Source organism: Lycorma delicatula, chromosome 2 (genome assembly GCF_047948215.1).
Source record: "Lycorma delicatula isolate Av1 chromosome 2, ASM4794821v1, whole genome shotgun sequence".
NCBI classification, from domain to species: Eukaryota; Metazoa; Arthropoda; class Insecta; order Hemiptera; family Fulgoridae; genus Lycorma; species Lycorma delicatula.
Window position 1 is genome coordinate 215,893,931 of NC_134456.1, and position 21,446 is coordinate 215,915,376.

The window sequence follows — 21,446 nt, forward strand, 5'->3', positions numbered from 1 at the left end:
GTAAAAATGTGTGAGGTGTGTACCACAAAAGTGCTAATTTGTAAGAGAAGTTTTTATTTTATAATCTTATATACTTATAATACAAGATTATATTATTGTAATTATATATTATAAATAACGTTTTCTTAGTTTTATCATATATATATTTATATACACATTCATACATACACTATAATCTACAGGGTGTCCAGACTAAAAGCTAAAAGTATCCTAAAGTACAACTTATTAAGAAAACCAGGTAATAGTTTTTACAATTTTCTTCTTTTTTCTTTAATAAACTCAACATGTTAATGTAGGTTTATCACCTCTTTGTTTTAATTCGTTCAAATCTCAAACTTTTCTTTGTTATAACTTTTAATAAACCCTCAAGCAAAAAAGTCCAGAGGAGTGATATCTAAGAGATGCAGTGGCGATGCACTAGGACCTTCTTGCCTGATTTAACATCCAGGAAAGTATTATTTAGGAACATGTCGATAAAAGTAGTGTGGAACACCATCTTGTTGGAAACTGATTCCTGCAGGAATATGAAGAACGGCAAAGTTTGTAAGCATATAATGGTACGTGTGCCCTGTAACAGTGGACTTCATGAAAAAACTGCCGAATGATGCCATTCTTTTCTCATCATAACAGATATTGACTTTCGGTATGCCTCATTCATTTTTTATTACTGTATGGTGTTTACACTACACCAAATTTGATAATTGTGTCTTTAACTATCCCAAATGTATGAATAGTTGCCTCATCTCTAAATAAAATATCATTATAATAGGATTGTTTTCAATATGATATTGGCAGTGAACGTTTGGTTTAATGTGAATTATTGTAACTTGTACACTTGCAAATGGAACTCTTATTACCAATGTCATGAACAGTAGAAGGAGGAATTTGCAGTTCATAACTAGACCATCTAATAGACTTACCTAGACTGGCAGTGAATGCATCGCTTACTTGATTCACAGTCTCTTGTAACTAAAAAACCTTAGATTTCCAGTTTGGAAATGTCATATGTTTGGAATATGATGTCTTGGATGTAGGAGAATTGATATTTAATTCAGTTTGTACAAGCTGTTGAACATGCATAACTAATTGAAACTACTAACCAAAGCGTGCACTCAAGTTGCAAAACGTGCACCAAAGCATGTATTTTGACAGTTGCATTGGAGTCGGCTTGTCTGCACTTGTATATTTTTCTGAATCTGAGAGTATACTGAACAAATCTTGGGGATATATCCTGTCGTTTGAGCTTATGTTGTAAGAGATTTCAAGGACTGGTTTCCTAAATATAGGCCATTAGTTTTAGATACCTTTACCCCAGACGTCGTGTATATAAAATGTATGGGTTTGTAGATCTGATGAATATGAATATAGAAGTAATAAATATATTGACCTGTTATATATTTGCTAAATAGTAGGTATTGTTGGTTTTCCTAAAATATGCATTTGATAATGAAGTTTCAGTCAAGAGTATAAACATACAAAAGATAGCAAAGTTCCTTATTATACTAAAGTTAACTTGATTAATTAATATTCAAAACCATGTTACTTATGAATATATGTTTAAAATATTAATTTTTTTATACATATTTAATGGCTTAAAGTTAACACTTATTAATGTTATTGTAATTGAAATAATTTTTTATTAATTCATAATTATAACAAAAAATAACTTAATTTGCAGGTTGCTATGTATAAATAAACCATCAAGGGAAGTACCAAGAATTTTATTACTTGTAAGAGCATAAATAATTCATTAAATGATGGAATTATAAATGAAAACTCCAGTGAATGTAATTGTGCATATGGTGATGTAACGATAGAAAATTTAATAGAGAATATAAGTAGTGAAAACAAGTTGCTCGAGCAGAAAGGAAAGAAATTTGTTTGTGAATATTGCAATGAAAGATTCAGATGTAATTGTTCTTTAAAGAGACACATTAACATTTGTACTAAACAGAAAAAAAATACTAGTAATTTTTGTCAAAAGTCATTTAATTATGAAAATGTTTTAAAGAGATATTTAAATAATATTAATACAACAGGGGAAAATTATGTTTGTAACTTCTGTCAAAAGTCATTTAATAGTAAATCTCATTTAGTGAGACATCTTAATATTCATACCAAAGAAAAAAATTATATCTGTAACTTTTGTCGTAAGTCATTTAATGACAAAAGCTGTTTAAATAAACATATTAATATTCATAGAAAAGAAAAAAAATATATTTGTAATTTTTGTCAGAAGTCTTTTTATGATAGTTCTATTTTAAAATCACATATTAATATTCATACTAAGGAGAAAAATTATATTTGTAACTTTTGTCAAAAGTCATTTAATAATAAAAGCACTTTAAACAAACATATTAATATTCATACAAAAGAGAAAAATTATATTTGTAACTTTTGTCAGAAGTCTTTTTATCTAAGTTCCAATTTAAAATCACATTTAAATATTCATACTAAGGAGAAAAATTATATTTGTAACTTCTGTCAAAAGTCATTTAATACTAAATACCATTTAGTGAGACATCTTAATATTCATACAAAAGAGAAAAATTAATTTATAACTTCTGTCAGAAAATGTTTAATCATTTTTCTAATTTAAAGTTGCGTATTAATTTACATCCCAAAAGGAAAAATTATGTATGTAAATTTTGCCTAAAGTCTTTTAATTGCAGTTCTGATTTTAAAAAACATTAATTTCCACATAAAGAAAAAAATTAATATTTGTAGCATTTATCAAAAATCTTTTAATCAAATTTATATCTTGGAAATACATCTTAACAATATCCTTATTAGAGAATTGTTATGACCTTTTAAGAAAATTGATTAAGGAAAAAAGTAATAGCATTCTTTCATATGTGTATAATTTAAAACTAGTATGACAAAATTTTTCTAATGTAACATTATATTTTTCTTATTTTTGTATGTTACAACTTAAGGCGGGGAATTTTTATCTTGTAATGCCTCAAACGCAGATTTGTATATTACTGTATTTTATAATATATGATGAGTATGTTTATGAACATTTTAAGCTCAGAACCATGGCAATCAGAAAATTTGCTGTAAAAAAGTTGTGTAAAGTTCTCAAGTGAGACTTGTATAAATCACAAGTTATATGTGTCTTTCTTGAACATTTTTTTCTCTCAAATAATGCTGATTTTATATTAAGTTTAACTTCACATCGTGTGTCTTACATTTTAGTAATGTTTACAAATATTAAAACCAAACAAGCTGTGCCTGTTAACAGTATTGACCTCAAAATATTTACTAGCTTTTAATTTATTACAAACATACATGTAAAAAAATTAGTGTTACTTTCATGTATCAATTTCTTTAAAAATGTCTATTGTTATCTGCTGGTTGTAAATTATTTTCCTCTTTTTATAAGCTTTTATTTAACTTCCTTTAGTTATAATCAAATCTTGCAACTGCTATATCTTTTAATCTGTCGTATGAAAATCAATGAAATTTGGAACACGTATGTAACTTGGATGACAATATAGCCCTACGGTGTCGGAATTTGATATGACCCACCCCCATGACCCCACGCACTACTCCTATGCTAAATTCATGCATTTAGTTGAAAGTTTTCATTTCTCATGAACTATCGCATGAAAATGATTGAAATTTGGTACACGTATGTAACTTCGATGTGTAAAAATAAATATTTTTCCTTTTTTTTAGTTTTAACAAACAATAATAATCAGATATAAATATTATTAAGAATATTTTTTTTGGATGTAAAAAGTTTATTGTTCATTAAGACTAAAAGTAAAAAATACAAAAAAACAAAAAATTACAGAAATATATTTAATTACATATAAAAAATTATTTTTTAAAAAAGCTTTTATTTAACTATTTTATATTAATATTAAATTAATAAAAAAAGGAAACAAATTAGAAAACTCCTCTAAAAAGTAAAAAATAAGAATTAAATCAAATTGAGAATTTTAAACAAAAAAATATAATATATTAACAAATATAAAAATCCACTGAAAAGTAAAAAATAAATTATATAAATATCTAATAAATAACTAATAAACGTAATAATTATTAAATTTTAAAATTAAAAGTAATGAAAATATATAGTTAAAAAAAAGCGTGGTGCAGTTTTTATAAAAATGTTTTCGAATAAGTACTTATAGACATTTGCTGTATTTTAAAATATATTTTTTGTTTATCGAGGTTGTTTAATATATGTATATACTTTATTTATCTGTAATAAAATAACTCGAGTTTTAATTCTTTGATGGTCAAATTTGCACCGAGATGACCTTTAAGGGTTAATAAGATTAAAAATAAAAATTAAATTTAGAAATCTTGCACAAAGTTATTACATTTTGACGGTAATCTGAAAAATTATTAATTATTATCGTTATAATTGTAATTGTAGTTATGAATTCGTTAAATAAAAATTAAGTAATGTAAAGTTGACAAAATATTATTTAAGCATGTGCTAATTTAGTCTTTACATGACTGCTCAAAATGGAGTGTAATGTATTTATGGTGTATATGTTTGTTCCACTGTAGCAGCTCAATGGCTGAACCGATTCAGATGTATGACCCTGTGTTGGAATCCTTACATTACCGAGAGTTGTATAGGCTACAAAAATATGTGTACATATATATATATATATATATATGTTTATTGACACTTCATAATATTCTAAGTAAATATAAATATTAGTTTGGTTCAAGTGAATAAATCTATACATATTACAAGACTGCCCAAAAATGATTAAAATGTATTTAGGGTGTATGTATGTAAATATGTTTGTTCCAGTGTAGCGGTTAAACAGATTTAGATGTATGACAGCGCATTAGTGTCATAGGCTACATAAGTAAATAAAGTAAATATATATATATATATTTTTCAGATATATATATATCTGAAAAAATAAATAAATGTTTTAATAAATTAAAAAATTTGAATTTTTTATTTTTTATATATGCTATATGTTGAGGTGCTACGATAGAATAAACAACTTTCAAGATACAGGCAACAGGAAGGTTATACTACAGCCATTTTAAACAAGGTAGCGATAGATTTTGTCAGAATCACAGTTGCCAATGTACGCCAAATGCTGCAACCGTCATTGAAGCCTCTGCCTGAGTGGTCATCATCAAAGTTGAACAGAGTTTTGCTAGCTGGAGCCAGTTACTTATTGCAATGCTTGGTGTACTTTATAGGTAGGCCAGACTACCTGAATACCGAAGAATTGTAGCCCCGTGTGAATGTCGGTGAACCTGCAAGTTCAACCGCTTGATTGACTTATCAAGCCTACTGCGACTGTAGAATTATCAGAGGGCTACTTTAGCAATATAGAATCGTGCTTCGGGAATTTCTTCCAGAGCAAGGAGTGTGGGATCGTGATCTATCAAAATTAATACTCAGACGCTATATTTAAGGATAATGCTGATTTCTATATCTTTGCCTCCTATTTGAGAGAACCAAAATGGTTTGCTGCGAGTGAAAAAGAAACGTCAATGCTGATGCGTTTCACAATAGACTTATCGCTGTACAGACATATTTTAATCGTCTTACAAGCACAGAACTTAAGAGATCTGTAATTTTCCATCAGTGTAGCGTGTGCTTTGTTGGAGACTCTATTTCTAGTGCTCCTGAAACGCAAGCGCAAGTTGTTGCAAATTAGGAGAATGAATGTGGTGATTTACTTGATAGTATGTGTGACGGTAAAATCATTACCATTAGTATAATGCCAATTGACGCCGGTATACCAAATATTAACTCTATTTTTCCTGATGTTACCAACTACCGTCCGATATCTATTTATCAGTTGAATCGTAAAATAGCTACTCCCGTAGGCGTTAGGAGAGAACAATGGGCAGAGGAATTGGTATGAGTCAAACTGTTTCGAGTGTAAATGTGGGTTCAGAGAATACTGGTCTGAGCCCATAACTCCACTTGACTACCCATAATCAAGGGAAATGAGTAACGAAAGAAGATTACAAACCAACGATTATGAGTTTTACTACCTCTCAACTGAAGAGTTACATAAAAGTCAGCAAAATGTTTCTGTTTGTAACTGTTTACGCCAAAGTGGAATTGAGCCTAATAATGTCATTGAAAACGTTCACCTGGTGATGCGTAATATTGGTGAGATTCAGTCATATTGTTATCAGATTGGAATACTATATCGTGGATACCGGTGTTCTTTGGTGGTTGGGTTTCAATTAACCACACATCTCAGGAATGGTCAACTGAGACTGTACAAGAATACAGTTCATTTACACTCATACATATATCATCCTCTGAAGTATTATCTGAAAGGTAATTACCGGAGGCTATATAGGAAAAAGAAAGAAAAAGTCATATTGATATACTGCCTTCATGGATTTATTAGCAAAAGTCCGAAATTTAGGGGTTCTGGAATTCTGCATAACACTTTCGTGTAATGATCTCCTCTGGCCGGGACATTTTTTTTTGGCAGTCGAGTTTTTTAACTTTTAACAGGTATAAAACTTGTATTATCTCTTAAAAGGTGGAAAATTTCGATAACATCTTCTGTGAGTATATTTCCACACATTTATACAGTACCGATAAATCGGCTAAACAATTTTTTTATTCATTTATTCTTTTTATTTTACACTATTTAAAACGTTGTTTTATATTGTAATAAATTTTGGGTTTTTTTGTGGAAATTGCACAAAAAAAAGTAATTTTATATTTCAGAATTTACATTACTACTAAAATTCATGTTGGCATCGTCGGTCCGACTGATTTGTTGTAATCATCTGTCTGGGAGTTGGTTGAATTAAAACAACTGCATGTTAACGTAATTTAATCGTCGATCGTTGATATTTGTTACTTGTGTATATTTATAATACGTAAGTTAATTACGCTAATATTAATATTTAATGACTACTAATATAAAATATGTGTTTTTTTAACTGTAGTTTATATTTTTCTATTCACTAAAAACGCAGCTTATAGAAAAAATTATTAAGTTCGTCCATTTTGTGTAGTTTAGTTAGTTATAGTTTATTTGTTTTAAAGTTTATAAGTTTTTTATAGTTTATTTTTTTTAATGATTTATTCTTCAACGTATTTTTAAACGTTTTTTGTTTTATCCTTTTAAGTATGTAATAAGTAACAATAGTTTTGTTTTCACAGACATTTGTTTAATCATTTCTAGATTATATAATAATAATACTGTTTTCTTCAACGTTGTGAACGTCATCAAAAATATACACAGAAAATTATAGTAAGAGATGAAGAGAAAATATTTTGTCAATGTTATTTTAAAAATTAATATTTAATGTGGAACAGCATGATGACACATGATTATACCTTAAATTATTTACCATTAACATTTAAATTAGCGACTGTATGGAAACAAGCTTGTGCTTACTGTATGGGTTTTTTCTACTTATTTGCACATTTACCCCATACTCCATTCGTGCATGTTATTACTTAACAGTGACAATAATTTTTCATTTCATTTGTGTAAAAGGTTATGTGTTTGTCTTTATTATTGTATATCAGTCATCTTCAGCTGACATTGAGTCTCTGACTGAACAACTATTAAGGTAGTTTATACTTTTAACTGCAAAAATGTAACCTCTCTCCACAGAACTCTAACTTCTCTCCACAGAATGGATTATCTTAACAGTTCATCGTAACTCGTAAAACTGATTGTTAAATGACAAATATTGATATCCTCGGCTTGGACATTAACCTTGTACAGATCATTGCTGTCCAAACCATTTATCTGTCATTAAGATATTGTATTTAACTAATTCTAAGCATATCTGTTATTAGTAGGAGAGCTGTTAAACATTTTAGGTTAGGTATTTGAAGCTCATAATTTGTGTAACACTTCTTTTTTGATGTGTGAATACAAAATCAAATACCTGGATGAAGGTAGTGGGGGCCTAGCAAACCCATGAATTTTTAACTTTGCAAAAAAAAAATGCTTGAGGCATTTTGAAATTGTAATAATTTTAAATTTTGTATTTAAAGAAATAAGAAATAAAAAAGCCAGATTATTTAGTCTGGTTTAAAATTTTCCCAGGCTGTTTCAAAATTGTATTTCATAAACATTGAAAAAATATATAAATATAAATAAAATTGGTTTAAAAATTTCAATGAATGAAATGTTTTACAGTTAGCAGCGATTTTATTGTTTTTATTATAAATACTTAAATTTTAACTAAAATGTTTTTTTTTTTTAAGATAATGGATGTACCTTTAAAGAATATGTACACATTTGAAGCTCTGTCCTCTAACAGTATCAAACTAGAAACTGAAGATGATACCGCAGAGGAAACATTATGCTTGTTTTTACCACATCACCCGATTGAAGATGATATTACATCTGATTGTGTAAGTATAATTTGATTTATGTTTTTTGTTTATGTCATATAGGAAGTGTCATCACATCATTAAACTTAATATTTAAGTGTTGATTTCATGTTTTAGGATAGTGATTCTTTGCAAGTGAAAGAGGAGCCAGTTGGTAATGGTTGTGATAATTATAATGAAGTAACTGATCCTCTTGCAATTGAAGAGATCTTAATTAAATCTGAAGATCATGTAATTAAAAACGAAGTGGTAAGTTTTATTTTCCGCATTTATTTTATAATGAAAGTGGTGTATGAAGTTTATTCTAGCCCTCTCAGTGTGTATACATTGGAGTATTATATGAATGAAAGGTTATGTATGCACTTAAGTGCATACATAAATCGACATTAATGTCGATTCTTTAATTTGACTTCATTGCATCTTCTATCATGTTTTTATGATTCTTTCTTTATGTGATTTATACAGAGTGCCTCAAAATCACTTTACTAAACTGAAAAATTATAAATTGATTATCTTCTGAAGTCTCCATGTGTTACATGTTTTCATTTTGCAGGATCGCTTATCAGTTTTAAAAAAACAAGATCTAATCAGCTGATTTTGTTGCTAATTGTTTTAAATATTGATATTATTAATGGTGATATTAAAAAAAGATGATTTAATAATTGAAGAGACCAATTTAGTAGTTAAATAAGAAAATTTAAATGTTGAAAATGAAGTAGTTCTGTTGTTAGATTTTGCATACAATGGTGAAACATCAATTATCCATCTGAGTAATTCATGGGTAATTTTGGAAAATTAACTGATTTTGAAGTCGTGAGTTCTAAGGTTGAAATCCTAGTAAAGACAGTTACTTTTATTAGTATTTGAAAACTAGATTGTCGATTGTGGTTGGGTTTCAATTAACCGCACATCTCAGGAACGGTCGACCTGAGACTATACAAAGCTACGCTTCATTTACATTCATACATATCCTCATTCATCCTCTGAAGTAATACCTTACTGTGGTTCCAGAGGCTAAACAGAAAAAGAAAAGTAAAGATTGATCTATCCAGTACCAAATATGTTTAATTTAAAAAAGGTTTATAATATGGTACTGGACATATTCTAATGTTTATGGGTAACACTAAAAAAAATTCACATGCAGCAACTTTTCTCATACAAATTTTATATTAACTACATAAAGAGCACAACAAAAACCAGTATAAATTGCATTAAGCTGATAGCAATCATTTAGCTTATCAACAGTATCGTCCATTTATACACACAGGTTTGTTTGAGTAATTAAATTTACCTTCCAAAAATCCTTGTTCAAGAACTATAAATTGTTTCAAGCAAGGTTTAGTTTTCATAAAAAATTACTTATTTACGAGTTTCACAAAAACATTGCATTTCCTGATAGGGTGATAATTATTGATGTGTGAATGACACCATTTTTATTTAGTGGGCACAGGCATATGTAGCAAATTTTCCAAACACCAAAATAAATATGATTATTTAAAGAATGATGGATGAACTTAGTTAAAAACTCTGCAAAAAAGGCATTGCATTTACTCACTAAAAGAGGATGAACATATTCTGGGCCCATCAAAGAATTATCATTAAGTGGACAAATGGTTACTTCATCATCATTCTCAGTTAAAATTATTTTACTGTGGTGATCATATCAGTTAAATCTAATTTTATTCTAGGACAATCATTGTTAGACATTTTAGCAAAAAGTTGTACAATATTAGCACCCTTTTTAGCATACTCATTTTCAAAAAGCATACGAGATGGATAAGATCTACCGTTGTCATTTTTATTACCAAATTTAAAAATCTTCAGTTTTCATTAGATTAAGATTGCTCAGCTTTAACAGTATAATTTAATAATATCTGTAAGATCGAGTGTTACATATAACTGCTCTTAAATAATTCTGGATAATAAATAGATTTACATTGTTTATGAAATTTATGGAACTTGTTATTAATAATTGCAATAATAAGTTCACTAGAGAACCACTCAAAAAATTACATTATTTTAGTACCTGACTATCAACGATTTTATTAATACATAGTTGTAATTCCTCAGAAAAAATTTGTATATCATGATCAATATCAAATCCCGGTCAGGCATTGTATTTTTCTTACTTTGCAAAATTTCGTGTCCTTGTTCTGCACACTAGGTTCAGGTCTATTTGATGATATAAAAAATAAAAAATATTATCTAGAATCAAACTCTCATTTTGTAAATGTTGAATCTTACAAAATTTATGTATTTATTATCTGGTATGTATTTACAAGATTTAAGATTAGAATTCAAAATATTAGGTAACATTATCTCTAAAGGTAAATGATGTAATAATAAATATTTCACCATAAGAAATATTAAAATTGACGTCAGTAAGATTAGAAAAAACTATATCAGGAAAATTAACACGTTTAGCATATTGTATATGATAGTCAAAAATTACAATTTGTAGAATAATCTGTAAGGTGAATAGCAGCATTTTCAACATTTAAATTTGCATGATAACATTTAACAAAGGAAATGATGTTTTCCCATACAGAACCTGGTTTATTTAAGTCATCTAATATTAATAGTAATTTAACTGCAGCTGCACTGTTAATGTGTGTGGTGAGTGAATTAGATACAATTTATTTTTGTTTTATAAATATACAATAAGTTATAAACATATTTACTTTATAGAATCATTTTTTATTATAGCAGGTAGATTTAGTGCAACTGAAAGAGGAACCCAACTAGTTTTCATCAACTATCCAAATGTACCTTTGTAAGACCAAATATGTGTAATTTAAAAAAAGGTTTATCATATTATACTAGGCATATTCTAATGTTTAATGGGTAACAAGTAAAAATAAAAGTTTTTCAGTAAAATTAAAAATAAATTTTGAACATATGTACAAAGTAAGAAAAAATTAATATGGTAAAAAAAAAAATAATATTATGTTAGAAAAAGTACAATCTGTAGAAATTTGTTTGTATAATGAGTTTAACATAGGCCTATATCTATATATGTGTTTGATAAATGCAAATGAATTGAAGAAAAGTCCGTTAAAAAACCCAGTAAAATAAAGATTGATAAAAAACTTCCCTTTGAAGCAAAGATCTATTCGAATAGTGCTAAAATTTTCAAATAATAATGTATTTTTTTTTTTTTAAATTGCCGAGTCTGAATTTAAAAAGTCCAGTTAATTTGCTGTCTGGAAAATTGGGGCCCCTGCTATTTATCTTTTCATTACATATATATCATACGCGTCTCATTTGACCTTGTTGGTGTTGCTTTTTTATTCTCTAGTTGAACAAATTGCAACCTACTCATTAACAAAATAAAACCTGTATATATTTTTAATAACTTGTGTTATATTTCATTGATAGAAAATTTATATAAAAATTAATTAAAACAACTTTTTTCTTTTTTTTTTCTATTTCTGTCTTAATTCTTGATTTTTGTGTCATTTTTAGCAATTAGACTTAGATTTTTTGTGGTATTTGTTACCAAAAATATCTATTTTAAATTGAATTTTATGATGTATGTAATGGTATTATTAAGTTGCATTCAGAATAAAAAAAATTATTTAATATTAGTTAGTTTTCACATTTTGTAAGGTTTTTCATTATCTTTTTTTTTTTTAAAGGAATCTGAGATCTTGTTGAATGATGATGTTTCATCACAACCTAATCTTAATATGAGAACCAATGAACAAATAAATGATTTACGCACGATGGAGACAGAAGAAGAGGTGGGGTTTTATCAAGGTCATGTAAGTGTTAATTATTGGATCATGTAATAAACATGATTTCTCTCTTGTTTATTTCATAAATATATGTATGTAATTTGTATGTATGTATATTTTATTACTTGTGTGTGTTCTATTATGAAAGAAAATTGTTTTTATTTCTATTTAATTAATACTGACTTATGCTATGTGTAAATTATAAATTATCAGTGTGTGGAAGCAAAATTTTTGTTTGAAAATTTGGTGATAATTTAAATGTATGTATTATAATCTGTTGATACAATTCACATTTCAATAAGCTCTGGGTGATTTGTTGTTAATTGTTCCGGTTGTAAAATTAGAATATTTTACCAGGTAAGCAATTTAAAACGGACCCGACACAGAGAGTTAAACACACAACGCCAGCAGAAACAGTATGGTTTGTGTGCGTTCCGTCTATTTGGTTATTATTTGCGAAGTTTCTGAGAATATTCAGAGGTTATTATACTAGGTTGTTTGTAAAGGGGTTGGTATTTGTTTTTTGTTTCTATCTTTGGTTATTTTATTTCAAATTTTTTGTTACGTAAGTAGTCTAGGTAGGTTATCTGTTGAAGTGGGTGGGTTTATCTTCTTTGAACTACTCTACTTGCACAGGGACTGTCTGTTACTCAGTTTATTTTTATCATTATTGGTTTTTGTTATATTTAATAATTTGTGGTCCGTTAATTTTGAATTTGTTGAAATTTCATGCATTTGTTTAATTTGAACAGCTGTTGTCACATTGGCAACGGTTTGTTTATGTTTTGTGTTAATAGTTTTCATTTGTATTGTGTGTTTATTATTGTGCACCCACTTTGTTTAGCAAAGATAATGACTGTCGGTACGTCTATTAGACTTTAATCTGAGATTTTCATGAGTATAAACAATCAAGAGTATAAACAAAGTATAAAATAAGTAAAGTTCCTTATTATACTAAAGTTAACTCTATGATTAATTAATATTCACAAGCATGTTGATTATGAATATATGATAAAATTATTCAATTATTTATATGTATTTAATGGCTTTTTAAAATATAATACTTATTAATGTTATTGTAATTGAAATAATTTTTTATTAATTCATAATTATAACAAAAAATAACTTAATTTGCAGGTTGCTATGTATAAAGGAACCATCAAGGGAAGTACCAAGAATTTTATTACTTGTAAGAGCATAAATAATTCATTAAATGATGGAATTATAAATGAAAACTCCAGTGAATGTGATTGTGCATATGGTGATGTAACGATAGAAAATTTAATAGAGAATATAAGTAGTGAAAACAAGTTGCTCGAGCAGAAAGGAAAGAAATTTGTTTGTGAATATTGCAATGAAAGATTCAGATGTAGTTGTTCTTTAAAGAGACACATTAACATTTGTACTAAACAGAAAAAAAATATTAGTAATTTTTGTCAAAAGTCATTTAATTATGAAAATGTTTTAAAGAGACATTTTAATAATATTAATACAACAGAGGAAAATCATGTTTGTAATGTCTGTCAAAAGTCATTTAATAGTAAATCCCATTTAGTGAGACATCTTAATATTCATACAAAAGAGAAAAATTATATTTGTAATTTTTGTCAAAAGTCATTTAATGACAAAAGCTGTTTAAACAAACATATTAATATTCATACAAAAGAAAAAAAATATATTTGTAATTTTTGTCAGAAGTCTTTTTATGATATTTCTATTTTAAAATTACATTTAAATACTCATACTAAGGAGAAAAATTATATTTGTAACTTTTGTCAAAAGTGTTTTTATCAAATTTCTAACTTAAAATCGCATTTAAATATTCATACTAAGGAGAAAAATTATATTTGTAACTTATGTCAAAAGTCATTTAGTTACAGAAGCAATTTAAAGAGACATCTTAAAATTCATACCAAAGAGAAAAATTAATTTGTAACTTCTGACAAAAATTTTTTAGTAGTTTTCTACTTTAAAGGTTATAATTTACACAGCAAAGAGGAAAATTGTATAAAATTTGTCAAAAGTCTTTTAACTGCATTGTGATTTATGTAAACACATTCATTTTTACACTAAAGAAAAGAATGTTTTTAAAATTTATAAAAAATCTTTTAATCAGTTATATTTTAACAAAACATCTTAATGATATCCTTATTAGAGTCATTGTGACCTTTAAAAATCTTATATTAAGGAAATTGATTAAAGAAAAAATCAATACCATTCATTAAGTGTGCATAATTTAAAACTAGTGTAACAAAATTAATTTAATGTTACATTTTTCTCATTTTTGTATGTTATAAATTAAGGCAGGTTTTCTGCCTTGTATGCCTCAAACACATTTATATGTTACTGTGGGTGATGTTTATGAACATTCCAAACCTAGAACCATGCCAATCAGATAATTTGATTGGTGCTGAGGAATTTCACCAGTTCAAGAAAAGTTGCAGAAAAAATGTGTGTAAAGTTCACTAGTGAAACTTAGAATTATATGTTTGTTATAAAAATCACAAATTACATTTGTTTTACTTCAACATGGTTTTTCTCAAATGCATTTTCACAAATAACACTGATTTTGAATAAATCTAAAGCCTCGTTCTGATTTTGTATTAAAGTTTACTTCTCATCACATGTGTTGACATTTTATTAATGTTTTCAAATATTAAACCCATACAAGAAGTGTATAGTCTGATATCTGTGCCTGTTGTTATCAATATTGGCCTCAAAATCTATATTATTTTTTAATTAAAAAAATGACTGCTTCTTTCATATATCAATTTCTTTAAAAATGTCTTATTGTTATCTCCTGGTTGTTAATTATATTCCTCTTTTTCTTTTGCGCTAACAAAAATGATTAAAAATGCTCAATAACCTTGTAAATAAACAAAAACTATCATTTTGAAATGTACTTCTCAAATCATCATAATAGTCCTATTATATTCTCAAATATATTCTGTTCACAATAGAGTAAGGAAATGACTGGTGGTGCAGACTTAAGGAATAGAGGGCAATAGAGCACTTGAGATGCCAGGTCTAATGCTGCACTCTGAAAGTATATTTGCAACTCTACTAGTTTAAGTTATTATAACTTCTCAAATGTTATGAAAATTTACAGACATATTTTTGAAAGTATATACAGTCAGAAAATGTAAAAAGATGTAAAAATTTTTTTTCCCAAGGTAAAACCTCCCTAAAAAAAATTAAGACATTTTTGGTTATACATTTTAACAGATTTGTATACAAGGTGTGTAAGAAAAGTAATGAGACTGACTTTTTACTTACTAAAGTTTTTATTTTTTTTAAACAACAATATTATCCCCTTCAAAGCAGTTCCCTTGGGCAGCTATACACCAGCGGAGATGTTGTTCCCACTCCTAGTAGCAGCGCTGGAAGGCTTCAGCTGGTAGGGCTTTTAACTGGTCGGTCACATTCTTTTGAATGTTCTCCAGAGTTCCAAAATGACATCTATTTAAGACACGTTTCAATTTCGGTAAAAGGAAAAAGTCACAACGACTCAAATCAGGTGAATATAGGGGGGTTGAGGAACTGTAGGAATTCATTTTGAGTTCAAAAATTCCCTGATTAAAATGGCTATGTGACATGGGGCATTTTCATGATGAAGCATCCACTTGTCTGCAATTTCTGGTCTCACGCTAATCACTCTTTTCCTGAACCTTTTAAGGACACCTTTGTTTCTGTTAAAAAGCAAGTCAGCATGGTTTTGATCTTTGATTTGCTCATTCAACATTTTTTCGATTGAGGAGATGACAGAGTTTGCCATTTTTCGCTTTGCTGCTTTGTTTCAGGATTGTACTCAAATATCCAGGATTCATCACCTGTGATCACACGATTGAAGAATTCTTGGTCATTGTGAATTCTCTCAAGGTACACGTTTCTTCGATTGTCCTTCTGTTCTATTGTGAGGTTTTTCGGCACCGATTTCGCACAAACCTTTCGCATGTCCAAATAGTCGGTCAAAATTTGATGTACGGTGAAAGTGTTTAAATTTAACTGTTCACTCATCCTTATTGTTAAACGACGGTCTGATCTTGCAAGAACCCTCAAATGCTCAACATTTTCATCAGATTTTGAAGTCGAAGTTCTCGCTGAGCAAGGTTGATCTTCAACATGTTCTTGGCCTTCCAAAAATGATTTGTGCTGGTGAAAAACTTGTGCTCTTGATAAGCAATGTTCTCCATAGGCCTGTTTCAACATTTCAAAGGTCACACTCCCGGATTCCTCAAGTTTAACACAAAAATTGATTGCATAACGCTTTAAATTCTGATGCTCCATTTTCGTAACATAACAAAAACACATCACTGATGGCGCTGTCAAAAATAATGTGTTGGCTGAACAGAGTTGAAACTCTTACTGAGCATGTGGATGAACAAACCGGTAGACACAGCGTTGCCAGATCGGTCGCAGTGTTACCAATCTCATTACTTTTCTCACACACATTGTATATAATTTTATTATTCTTTTTTTTTTTGACTGGGGAATCAATTCATTTACTTCTATGATAATTAGTTATTAGAGGTGTTAGTTTATTTTTAATATTCTTCAAAATTTGCTTTTTCATAGGAAATAGATAATTGTGTTTTTCCTGGGATACTTAAAGGCAAGAATAATCTCTCCTAGATTGTCTTTTTTGTAACCTAAATGTTTTTTTCAACCACATTTAGTTTCAATGTTTTCTTCTTCCATTCTTTTATGATTATCTAGAATACAATTAAAGGGGATCAGAATCAACAGTCTTATTACCTTATGCCTTTTTTACATCCTTGTACAAAGTAAAGGAAGTATTGTGATCGCAAAAAATTTTGGTTTTCAGATTTCAACGGAAATATCTCATTTTGACCATCCCTGAATCCATTTTGACTAATCTTGCATTACTCAAAAATTATTAGCCATAGGATGTTGAAAATTTTATAATAAATAATTATTAAAAATAATTATTCAATAATAACAATATTATCACTAATAACAAGTTATTAGTGAAATAAAATTTTATATACTTTTAAAAATGTGTATGTGTAATTTAATAGGCATTACTGCGGTATGTACATATGTAGTAGAGTTTGTGAAACATCTGATTATTTAATATTAATTGAAATTTATAATTTAGAATTCTATTATTTTTGGATTTTCTAGTTTAATTTCTGTTTAATTTTATCTACATTAAAGTTAACTACAGAGTGACTGAAAAATAGATCCTCACAAGAACAACAAATACACTGAAGCATACATACCCGATGTTTAAGTCAGATTTGATCATAATTTTATTTATTTATTTTTTGTTACCAATCATTTAATTTCTTTTGTTTGATATAATTCATAATTCTTTTGATCTTAATTTGTATACACATTCTCTAGTTTTAGCAGTTGTGTAACTGTCCTCTTTAATAAAAAATTAGAGGATTGTATCTCACTTTCAAATGAAGTGTAGCAAAAAATGTGTATATGTAATTTAATAGGCATACAAGAAAGTCATGTGGTGTCCGCATTAGATTTTTTATTTTTAATGGTTCCAATAATTCGAAATAAATTTAACTTAAGAAAAGACATTGGAAATTGTTTCTTCAGTTAAAAGGTTTTTTATTTAAGCCAGTTACCTTTTTAAAATGTAATTACACATAATCCTTGTATTTCATCGTTCTATCAGATTATTAATTTTACACAAACCTTTAGTTCCACACAAAATTTTCCCTTTCTAAACCACCCTGTTATATCTTACAGATTTTTTGTTGATGTGCTCTTCTATTCTATTCTCTACAACTTTTGTAAGATTTTTTAAGGTTTGTAACTTTTGTAATGTTACTGAAAGAACAGTATATGCACCATTTTGCCTCCTTTTTTGTGTAAGGATGAATTAGGGCAGACTGCCATTCTTGTGGGATTTTTTCTGTCTTCCAGATGTTTTTAAATAATTTTTCTAGTAGATCATTCATCAATTAGCTAATCATAATTTTAAAAATTGGACAGTTATTGGGTTTCCACCCAGATGCTTTATTATTTTTTACAGATTAAAAGGGGACTTTTTTAGTTACTGGTTCCTAACAGTTGACCTTTTCTTTAGGTTTTGAGTTAAACAGTTTTTCAGAATAATTTGCTAAAATTTTACTATTATTTAATTTTTTTTTTAAATTTAGACTATTTAATTGTAATAAAAAACTCAGTTTACTTAAATTTCTGTTTTAGAAATATGTTTATAATATATAAATTTTGATTTTATGTGGTGTAAATAAATATCATTTTGTTCATAATGTAAACAATATCAGAATTATATAGTTTGATTTTATATTTAAGTGTATTATAACATCCGCTTAAATATTTAAGTGGATTATTGATTAATTTTCAAATGTACATTCCAAGTTATTTATTTTTTAATGTAATAAACAAAAGTTACACAGAAAACAGGTTGCTTCTTTATTTTAAACCTATACTGTTCCTTTGCGTAAAAACAAATCGATTGTATTAAAATGTGACCGGACGCAAGTTTATTTATCTTGTAATAATTATGATGATAAACACTAAAAGTACCTGCTTTGTCCGACCTACGTAGTGAAAGTGGTACTAATGTGCGTCTACATCCAGATTTGGGGTTTGAATCTGAGGTCTGTTTTGAATTTTTTATTTGTAAGTGCCTGCAAATATTTGTCAGCCTGTCTAACTTGAAGTGTTTTTATATCAGTGTCTTTTAAAAATGTTATGTGCAACCTTATTTTTTCTATTTAAAATTTTTAGCGTCCCAACTTGGCGGTTTGAGCAGCGGTAGATTTCTAAATAGGCTAGCTAGGCTATAGCCCACAGCGGTAATGGGCTGCTTGGTGGCAGAGTGTGGCGGCACATTTGTAAATCTGCTTCTGGGTTTGAGTGTAGCGGCCTCATATCAAAAAACAGATTGTTTCGAGGTTGTAGCATTTATAAAAATTTCATTTTTTATGTTTAACGATCAAATAGTTATTACTGCATGTGATACGCTGGGCTATATTCTTATTCTTTTATATATCATTTATGGACAGCGTTAAAGATAATTTGTTACAGTATTTTTTTTTAACTTGTTGACTCTTTTTTCCCGTCAATTTCTTTCTACATTTTCTTTTTCTATTTCTTAACTTGCGATTGAAAACTAATTTTGTAAAGAGATCCTGTTTAAAATCTGTTCAATTCCTACTATTGGAGATCATTTTTTTAATTGCTTCAATCTAATTTATTTTTGTTTTTTTTTTAACAAAAATCTGTTAATTTTTTTCAGTATTCTATTGTTACTCGTTAAAAAGATGAAACAGTTTTCTTCTCAATGCCTAGTAGAAGTTTTCATATTTTAATAGAATAATGGAGTAACAATTGCTGGAAAATGAGTTATGTTCAATAATTACAGAAATTCATAAAATCACAGTGAAATACTAGCAGTTTTAATCTGTACAATCAAAGAAATCGAAATCGTAAATAAAAAAGTGGGAGAATTTTTTTTGCAAAAATGGATGTTGTACATCTTTTTTTAGTCAAATTTTTGGTGTCATATCTCTCTCGCATTATATAATTGATAAATGAGTCGATTAGTACAGAAAATTGTTAATGTTGTCAACCGAACTGTTGGCTGGCTTAGGTGGGACGGGCGAGCCTGGTTGGTTGTACTATACAACCGGATGACATCAGATTACATTGGTGAACATAAAATTTGGAACTGAAAGGGAGTAGGCGTTCTTTATAGTATTTTATATGGTGAATCTAAATCTGTATTACGAAGTTAGTATGTCTATGCGTTTGCTTATTCCCGTCTGATTTATATTGCGATGCGTGCTGTAGACCTGTATTTGATACGTAACAATCGAATGATGTTATTTCATGTCGTGAGTCAAGTAATGAGTAATTCAACGTGATGAAATTTTCTTCAATATGAGTTCAGCTCTTTGTATGACTTGTGTTCTATAGTTGCGGTAGTGATTTTATCGTACGCATATAAAGATTGTTTCATAAGTGATGCCTTAAATTTAGTGAAAGATTTTTATGACAGAGCAACTTTAGGTATTATTTTATTGAGCATAAAGATTTGTTAAAGTCACTTTTGTTTTATTGCACTGCACAGTGAAACAATTTTATAAAATATTTTAAATATTTATAAATTAAAACTTAATTATTTTTATAATTAAGTATTTCTGTAATGTTTCAGTTTACTTTCGTTCATTAAAACATTTTAATCTTACGATGAATAAAAATTCTCTAAATATTTTTGTTGTGTGTAGAGAATATACCATGAAAACCAGTATCGAATCTGCTTTGGAGACCAAGATAAATCCTGGGCTGCATGTGCATCAAGTGCTACGTTAAACTAACCCGGTGGTTAAAAGGAAAAAAATACTCTTCTATATTATATTTTAATCTTTCACTTTATTCAGTTTTGTTGTAGAGTTTAATTTGTGAAAAACATAACAAAATGAGAGTTCTATCATTCAGTAAATATTAATGGTGAATATGATGTAGAAAAAAGTATTTAATTAACACCAGTACAATAAAGTATCAGGTAAATACATAATTTTAATTATTATAGAACATGTGGATATAATATTTGTTAATTTATATGTACATATATATATATATATATATATATATATATATATATATATATATATATTCTGATCATCTAATATATATATATATATATTCTTGAGCATATACTGCTACATTTACTGAAACTGAAACTTAACCTCAAATATATAATATACTGAAATTCAAAATTACATTATAACCTCAGTTAACCAGGCCCCAGTAGTTACATTTTCCTTTATTAACCTGTAATAGTATTTTATAATATTTTAATCAAATTTTTATAAGTAAATAAATAACAATAAAATAAACAATAGTGTATATTTGCGTTGTTTATTTTGTAACCGTATTAATTTTAATATATGTAGATATAATTAAGAGCACAATGCACAAACAAAGGAACAAACACATCAATAGTAAAAATATAATCGTCTAAAAAAAGGGCTAAACTAGAAAATCTTAAGTTGGTATTCTGTCAAAATATCAGATTTATGCTTAACCGTTATCAGATATTGGATTGTCCTTTTAAAGAAGAATTTTTAAGGGTATGATTTCTCATTATATAAAACTGCTAGAAATTTATCTTGGGATGTTCAGCGAAATATAAAACATTTTATGAATTCATATTTTTAAAGTTTATTAAATAGTTGGTAAATAAGATTAGCAGCAGACATGAGAAGTCATTTTTTATAACTAATTGTTCTGTTCCTAGGGAATGGAATGGAATGCAAAAGTGGCGGGAGTTTCACAAATTCTCCCTTCGAATCGCAGAGCCTGGACAGTGTCCCTTGCTACTGTATGATTCTGTAAACGGGCGTGTTTAAGGGTTTATTTTAATGACTGGT

General features: G+C 28.0%; 1 protein-coding gene across 3 annotated transcripts; it reads left to right on the plus strand.

Moving 5' to 3' along the window:
* Positions 1-6,755: 6,755 nt before the first annotated feature.
* LOC142319646 (uncharacterized) lies at positions 6,756-20,607 on the plus strand. 3 transcript variants are annotated; one of them, XM_075357173.1, is made up of 5 exons: positions 6,756-6,846; positions 8,195-8,344; positions 8,441-8,572; positions 11,962-12,087; positions 20,301-20,607. In XM_075357173.1, exons 2-5 carry the CDS (start codon positions 8,198-8,200, stop codon positions 20,388-20,390), a joined length of 495 nt encoding a protein of 164 aa, XP_075213288.1. In that variant the 5' UTR covers positions 6,756-6,846; positions 8,195-8,197; the 3' UTR covers positions 20,391-20,607. The 3 variants fall into 3 exon arrangements, with proteins under 3 accessions (XP_075213288.1, XP_075213286.1, XP_075213287.1); XM_075357171.1 differs by lacking the exon at positions 20,301-20,607 and adding an exon at positions 13,198-14,819; XM_075357172.1 differs by lacking the exons at positions 6,756-6,846; positions 20,301-20,607 and adding an exon at positions 13,198-14,819 and having other exon boundaries at positions 8,222-8,344; positions 8,446-8,572.
* The last annotated feature ends 839 nt before the right edge of the window (positions 20,608-21,446 follow it).

Bases quoted from the DNA above. Each gene is read 5' to 3' on its own strand.
- LOC142319646 (XM_075357171.1), top strand. From the start codon at position 8,198: ATGGATGTACCTTTAAAGAATATGTACACATTTGAAGCTCTGTCCTCT. The intron at 8,345-8,440 runs GTAAGTATAATT...TTCATGTTTTAG, and splicing joins ATGATATTACATCTGATTGT to GATAGTGATTCTTTGCAAGT. The intron at 8,573-11,961 runs GTAAGTTTTATT...TTTTTTTTAAAG, and splicing joins ATGTAATTAAAAACGAAGTG to GAATCTGAGATCTTGTTGAA.